The sequence below is a fragment of the Mustela nivalis genome, assembly GCF_964662115.1.
Source record: "Mustela nivalis genome assembly, chromosome: 5".
NCBI lineage: Eukaryota > Metazoa > Chordata > Mammalia > Carnivora > Mustelidae > Mustela > Mustela nivalis.
The window spans coordinates 126,572-133,680 of NC_139024.1; the positions used below are offsets into that span (position 1 = coordinate 126,572).

The 7,109-nt window shown below is 51.0% G+C and overlaps 1 protein-coding gene across 2 annotated transcripts; it reads left to right on the forward strand.

Annotated features, from left to right (window-relative positions):
- The first annotated feature begins 458 nt into the window (after positions 1-458).
- PDCD2 (programmed cell death 2) lies at positions 459-6,243 on the forward strand. Of its 2 annotated transcripts, none has more exons than XM_082730438.1 (6): positions 459-798; positions 1,296-1,538; positions 1,891-2,022; positions 3,146-3,249; positions 4,833-4,946; positions 5,686-6,243. In XM_082730438.1, exons 1-6 carry the CDS (start codon positions 522-524, stop codon positions 5,842-5,844), a joined length of 1,029 nt encoding a protein of 342 aa, XP_082586564.1. In that variant the 5' UTR covers positions 459-521; the 3' UTR covers positions 5,845-6,243. The 2 variants fall into 2 exon arrangements, with proteins under 2 accessions (XP_082586564.1, XP_082586565.1); XM_082730439.1 differs by having other exon boundaries at positions 472-605; positions 1,205-1,538.
- Positions 6,244-7,109: the final 866 nt, after the last annotated feature.

Below are 7,109 nucleotides of genomic sequence, written 5' to 3' on the forward strand. Positions count from 1 at the left end.
GGAGGAGCGGACGCGGAGACGCGACTCGCTACAAAGTAACTCCTGGAAACAGAAGCGGGGGGGGGGGGGGGCCGAGGCTCCGCTCGCTCGCGGCCCGGCCGGCCCGGCCCCCCCCGCGCGGAGCGGCCCCGCGGGTCACCGGCGCGGCGGGGGCCGCCCTCGGAGGAGCAGGGACCGGCTCCGCGGCAGGCGGCCAAGCGCCAGACTTGCTGCATTTGGAACGGGAATCTTATCGTCCGTTTTTACTTAAAAACATAAAAACCCGTGTCCGACGTGGCAAAGGGTCCACGTCCAAAAGGCGGGGAAGGGGCACACGCGACACTCAAGACGCCGTCGAACTCCTCGGTGAACTCGCACGCGCCTCTTCCGGGGTCATTCAACTCCTCGCCCCGCCCCCAGGCCACGGGGCCGGAAACAGTTCCTTAGTCCCGCCCCCGCCCGCTCCGGATATCCGGTTCTGCGCTGACTTCCGCCTTCCGGCCGCGGAGGGCGTCCCCGCGCACGCCGGCCCCGCTCGCCGAATGGCGGCCGCCGGTGCGGCTGAACTGGGCTTCGTGGAGGCGGCGCCGGCGTGGCGGCTGCGCAGCGAGCAGTTCCCAAGCAAGGTGGGCGGGCGGCCGGCGTGGCTGGGGGCGGCCGGGCTGCCGGGGCCCGAGGAGCTGGCCTGCGCGCTGTGCGGCCGCCCGCTGGTCTTCCTGCTGCAGCTGTACGCGCCGCTGCCCGGCCGCGCCGACGCCTTCCACCGCGGCCTCTTCCTCTTCTGCTGCCGGGCGCCGCCGTGCTGCGCGGGCCTGCGCGGTGAGCGGCGGCGGCGGCCGGGGCCGGGGCGGGGGTGGGGGCGGGGAGCGTCGGGGTCCCGCGCGGCGGCCGGGGGCGGGGGTCGGGGCGCGTCGGGGTCCCGCGCGGCGGCCGGGGCGGGGGTCGGGGCAGGGAGCGTCGGGGTCCCGGGTGCCCCCGCCGCCTCCCCTGGGCGCGTCGGTGCGGGCCGAGGCAGGCGGCGCGCTTCCCCCGACAGCAGGGACCGTCGTCCGCACAGCCGGGCCCGCACGGCGCCCCCGCCCTTCTGCCGTCGCGCGACGGAACCCGGAGCCCGACCCCGGAGCCCGACGGAGACCCGCGCGACTGCTGCGGTGCCGAACTGGCCTCGCGCCCCGACAGAAGATCCGATCCCTGAAGTCAAAAAGCTCCTGTTTCTCTGTTGAAGGAATTCGCGTCTGTTCAGCCCCGGGCCGGAGGCTCCGACAGGCGGGATGGTCCTGTCGGTGACACGGACATTCCTCCTCCTCCTCTCGCAGTTTTTAGGAATCAGCTGCCCAGGAAAAACGACTTTTACTCGTACGAGCCGCCTTCCGAGGACCCTCCTGCAGAGACGGGAGACCGCGTGCGCCTCCAGCTCCCGTCTGGGGCGCATCTCTGCAGGGTCTGTGGCTGTTTAGGCCCCAAAACGTGCTCCAGATGCCACAAGGCCCATTACTGCAGCAGGGAGCACCAGACTCTGGACTGGAGATCCGGCCACAAGCAGGCTTGCACGTCGTCCGGTGAGCGGCTCATCGGAAGTCCTAGCTCCGTTTCGTGGCCTCGGTCAACCCAAGGTTTTTGTTTTGAGATTAAAAGTTTAGATGAGAGAAGGCATTCTGCTTCTCGGAGTCCTAGTAAGGGATACCCTGAACACCTCTGAGAGAGGGGCCCTGAGGTCTTGCCTGCTCAGTTATGTCCCAGACTTGCTTTAATACAGGCGTTTAATTTACGACCTAAATTGCAGGGGCTGCAGGGTTGATTCATTAGGGAAAACTGCTGCTGCATGCAGTATACTTCAGAAACGGGGGACGACTGGATCCTCTTTAAAACTGTATGATTAGTAATGATGCTAGTTACGTTTTCTTGTTTCAGATTACTTGGACAGAACAATTCCAGACCACAACTTCCTTTTCCCAGAATTTGAAATTGTAATAGAAACAGAAGATGAGATTACCCCTGAAGTTGTTGAAAAAGAACATGAATCAGAAATCTTGGGGAGCATGGGTAAGGAACCAGTTTGAGAACTTGATTCACTAAGTGATTGAGGAAAAGGCTGGAAAGAAAAGGCTCAGTACGTCGGAAAGAGAGGTGGGTACTGACAGGAAGTGAACTCACTTTGGAGTCCTGTAGCCTGGGATTCTCAAACACGATCACTTGACTGTATCCTTCCTGTCCCTCCTCCTTGGCATATGTGTCAGGTAGACTCTGGTTCTGATGAAGACATGTCAGGGTAAGTATCCAGGTGGTCATTTGGGTGGGGCTCCTCCACAAGATGCTGTCAACTTGGTAAGCTCCTCTGGATCCCAGATCTATTTCTCAGATCAAGGTCAAACATGGGAGACACTTGGCGTAGTGTTTGGCGAGCAGGTGCCCTTTAAATGTTTCTCTCGTCTACCCAATTTTCCAGGTTACCGAGAGGTGCTGACGGTATGCTAAATGTAGGGTCTAGGTCGACTAAACCTAAGAGAAGGGTTAGTAGCCAGCATTTGTCCAGGTCTTACTCGGCATCAAGGGCTTTTTGTGCACGATCTCATTAAAAATCCTGAGAGCAGTACAGTGAGTTAGAAACTGTACCTCCTTTTGCAGTGAGAAGTTTGAGGTTTTCTGGGTGACATGGTCATGTAACCAAAGTTGCTAAAGATTCAGAACTGCAGTTTGAGCTCCCATGTTGTTGACTCCAGAATTTGAGCTCTTAACTACCACAAAATTGGGTTTTAGAGTCTGAAGTCTTTAGAGTATCTCCTTATTGGTTTATAGTTCCTATTTTGGTGATAACAAAAACAGACTTTGGTACATGGAACACAGACTAAATCCTGTTGAGGACAACAGTGGTTCAGAGAGCTGGGATCCCAGGAGAGGCGTGGGCAGAGAGAACACAAAGTGAGCAGACCCGCTGGGAGAAGACATGACTGAGCCATGAAGACACGGGGACAGGCCAGGCAGCTTAAGGGCAGTAGTGAAAACAAAAGGTATTAAAATAGGAAAGAGCCTGTGGGGAACATGGGGCTTTTGCGATCTCAGTTAACACTAATTTGGTTGTTTGGAATTTCCTGTCCTCAGCATGTGGGAAGTACCAGGTCATGGGCACTAATTCTGTTGCCCTAACAGTTGTGCCGGTATTTTTCAGGTGAAGCACTTGAGGAGGAATTGGATTCCATGGCAAAACACGAATCCAAGGAAGATAAAATTTTTCAGAAGTTTAAAACTAAAATAGCCCTTGAGCCAGAACAGGTAAACTCTTCTTTGTGTTCTTCTCAAGTGGTGTTTTCAGGGTACAGTCCCTGACAAGTAGCTACGATAAAGGTAGTCTCTTAGAGTGGGAATTCTTCACCCAGATGGTCTGCTGATCCTGTCAGTAATAACTGAAAAACTAGAGGTTATGCTCTTTATCATGTGGGGTCCGTATTTTAAAGGCGGCATTGGACACAGATGAGTAAGATGTTGCTTGTAATACAGGCAGTTTGCGCCAGTGGCAGCAAGAAAGGAACAGGTATTTTTGCCCATTTATCCAACAGGAATCTTTTGCTTGTAAAACCAACATGATACGTAAACACAGACACTGGTTTTGTGAGAAGAAAAATGGCTTTGGGGTTTGGGAAGAATCCTCCATTCTAGAGTTACATGAAGAGCTCTGATGTAACTGCATCTACAGTGTGAAAAAATTAGAGGTTAGTTGTGAGGATGAAGGGGGAATTGGAGGCACATAGTAAAGTGCTCAGCAAATGTCTCCCTTCTTCATCTCTGTTCTTCCATTAATATCATTCCCCTTAAAGACTCTCGTCCTAAACCTAAATCACTGAAGAAAGTTCAGCTAAATGCCTGAAAAGCAGTCACTGAATTAAATAAATACCCAGGGGAAGAACATCATGAGAACAGACCTAGGTCCTAAACACTGCGAAGGTAGTTTTTAGTAATGCATATGCCTTTTTGTTTGAAGACTTTTTTTTTTTAATTTGACAGGCAGAGATCACATAGGTAGGGGCAGGCAGGGAGCGGGGAAGCAGGGCTCCATTCCAGGACCCTGAGATCATGACCTGACCTCCAGGCAGAGGCTTAACCCAGTGAGCCACCCAGGTGCCCCGATAATGCACATGCTTTTAAAAAAAAAAACCTAGGAAAGACACTCAGTTACGATGCAATTTATCTCTAATATTTATCTAAGCAACTGTGTATTATTTAACATTTGTCCCTTTAAATTTCTTTAAAAATATAGATGTATATATTTTGAGAGCAGTACAAGCAGGGGCGGGGGGGGGGGGCAGAGCAAGGAGAATTTTTCATCTGAGCGTTTTGTTTATCATTCGCGAGAGCATGCTGAAAGAGCGCACACACAAGGGGAGGGGGAGAGGGAGAGGGACGAGCAGACACTGCTGAGCCTGGAGGCTCCGTCCCACAGCCCTGAGACCATAACGTGAGCTGAAACCAAGATTCAGGTGCATAACCAACTGAGCCACCCAGACACCCCTGGTCCCTTTTAAAATTTTTAACTGAGGTTCCGTTGACTGTGAAAATAAGCAAACTCTAGACTACATTTTGGATTCAGAAGCTGGTAATGGAGAAACAGAATTATGGTGGGACCCTCACAGATTCTAACCGTATTATCATCTACGAAATAGGATTTTGGTATCCTGAGTCAGATAAGCTAAAGTCCTGATTTGATAACACTGAAAAAGCATTAGTGGTGCCAGGTCTCAGGTGGGGGAACAGTAAAATTGTTTCGGGTGAGTGTTCATCACAGTCCCCCAGGTTATCACCAGTCGTGCTGGCAGCTCAGGAGATGGTGGAGATCTGCTCACGATGCTGGCTGATTGCAGGTTCTCAGATACGGCAGAGGGATTGCACCCGTCTGGATCTCTGGTGAAAATATCCCTCAAGAAAAGGATATTCCAAATTGCCCCTGTGGTGCCAAGAGAATATTTGAATTCCAGGTATGACCTTAAATGACTACTTTGATATATAATCGCCGTAAGTGATGTTATTAAATGCCGCGAAACTTCACTGAAGTAATACATGCACACGGGTCCTGCCGTTATCACGGAAAGTGCGTCCCACCCACAGGCTTATTCCCTGGAGCGAACGGTCTTACCGTTTCGCCCAGTAGTGCTCTAAATTAAATGCTTTTTCTGATGACTTGTCAGTCTGCTCGTCTCCGGACATCATCTGCTGACCGGCACGTAGCTCCTTCTTCCCTCTGGACTCCCAGTGTGGTTACATCATGATTCTTAGTGTCTGCTTTTTGTTCCCTTGTAATTGTAAATATTCCTTCTTTTCTTGGTATGGCAGTTAAGGTCTTTGTACTTGGTGACAGGAGCGTTTGAGAGGCCTTAGTAAAGTTTGGTCTTGGTTTGTGGATTTGTTAGGAAAACAGGTGGATATAGTCATTAAGACAAATGGTTTTTCAGAAGGAATTGTTAGGGTCACAACCCATTTGGGTTAGGTAGAAATGCTCTGGTCCTGTGGATCTGCTAACCTTACAGAGGGGTAGGTAATACTTGTTGCTTGAGGAAAAAAAGGAATTGTGAAGACTGTATCCAATAGTAATTGGTTCTCAGTGTCAAAGCCAGCGAGCAGAAAGACCAGGGGCCCTGCAGTCTGGCGAGGAAGGTCTGTTGAAAGCAGAGTTCCTTGCCTCAGCGCAGGGCTCTAATCGTGTCATCTTCTTCTCAGGTCATGCCCCAGCTGCTCAGCCACCTGAAGGCCGACAGACTGGGCAGGAGTATCGACTGGGGTGTCCTGGCTGTCTTCACCTGTGCTGAAAACTGTAGACTGGGGACTGGCTACACAGAGGAATTTGTTTGGAAGCAAGATGTAACAAATACACCCTAAAGAGAATGTAAAGCCTTAAAAATGCTCATAGTCTCTTAAACCTTGCAAGTCCATTTATCCTAAGAAATAATTGCAGCAGAGACAAAGGTACAAAGATGTTGCTTTAGATGAGTTTACGGTATGTAAATATTCGTGCAACAAAAATGTCTGGTGACTCCCTACAGAAGAAGGTAATGCAGTCTTAAGGATACACACCTATACGCACAAGGTAAAGGTTTCAACGGACACCAAGATACTCAGAGTATGTTTGTATTTTTAGGAAAGTGTTTATGCATGTGTATGTCTCCAGAAATCTGGAAAGATCCATACTTAGCGTGAGCAAGTTGACCAAGGATGGTGGGAATAAGTGAAGTAATCGCCTATGTGTGTTTCTACAATAAAAATGGGTTAATTGCCTAATTAAGATAATCATCATGCAGAGCATTTTCCCCACTAAAATTTGCAATGTTAAAACCAAGAAAACTATGTGGGTAAAACCTGAGGAGACATGACGGGTAATCAGGTCGGTGTCTCCAGCTCTAGCATATGTGGAAGCCCAGGACACTGGAAAAATACAAACCCCACAGGCTAGTGAGTGTGGTGCACCTGACACTAGAAGAGAAGCCCTCCTTTAAAACTGACCTTGGTCAGCCGGCAGCACGGCCCAGACAGGAGATGCAAGGCCAGAACGACTGCCCTTCTCCCCTCCCCCCGCCCCCATGCCAGTGTACACACGGGCAATCAGGAACTGGCCATTGGAATTTCCCTAGGGAAATCTGGCCTGGAGGTCAGCTAAATCTGTTGACTGTGCTAAGGCTCCTTCCAGCCCTAGCGTTTCACGATTATGCTGTGACCGTCCAGTTCTTTCAGCACCAGTGATGCCTGCCCAGCACGAAAGCAAGCCTGAAGGGACACTGCTGCCGATCAGCACTGGAAAACCAATAGCTAATCTAGCCGTAAGTGCATCATTTGTTAATGGCACTACACTTCTGTAGGAGAACTGGTGGATTAGCCCCCATCATATGTGTACCTATATACATACAGTTCATAAACGTGTGTGAAATAGTGCCACATGAGAAACCAAAGTATCGCCCTACGACGGGGGGATTTGTTACTGGGCTTTAAAGAGGGAGGCTTCACAGTTTTCAAGCTGGGAGAGCAAAGTCTGAGAATCCCACATACAGTGATAGAGCCGGTGGCCAGTGGAGGGACACATCACAAGTTGTCATCAACTGGTGGCAAGAATCAACACTTGGTGGGAAGCTCGGTGGCTTCTGGAAAACTGG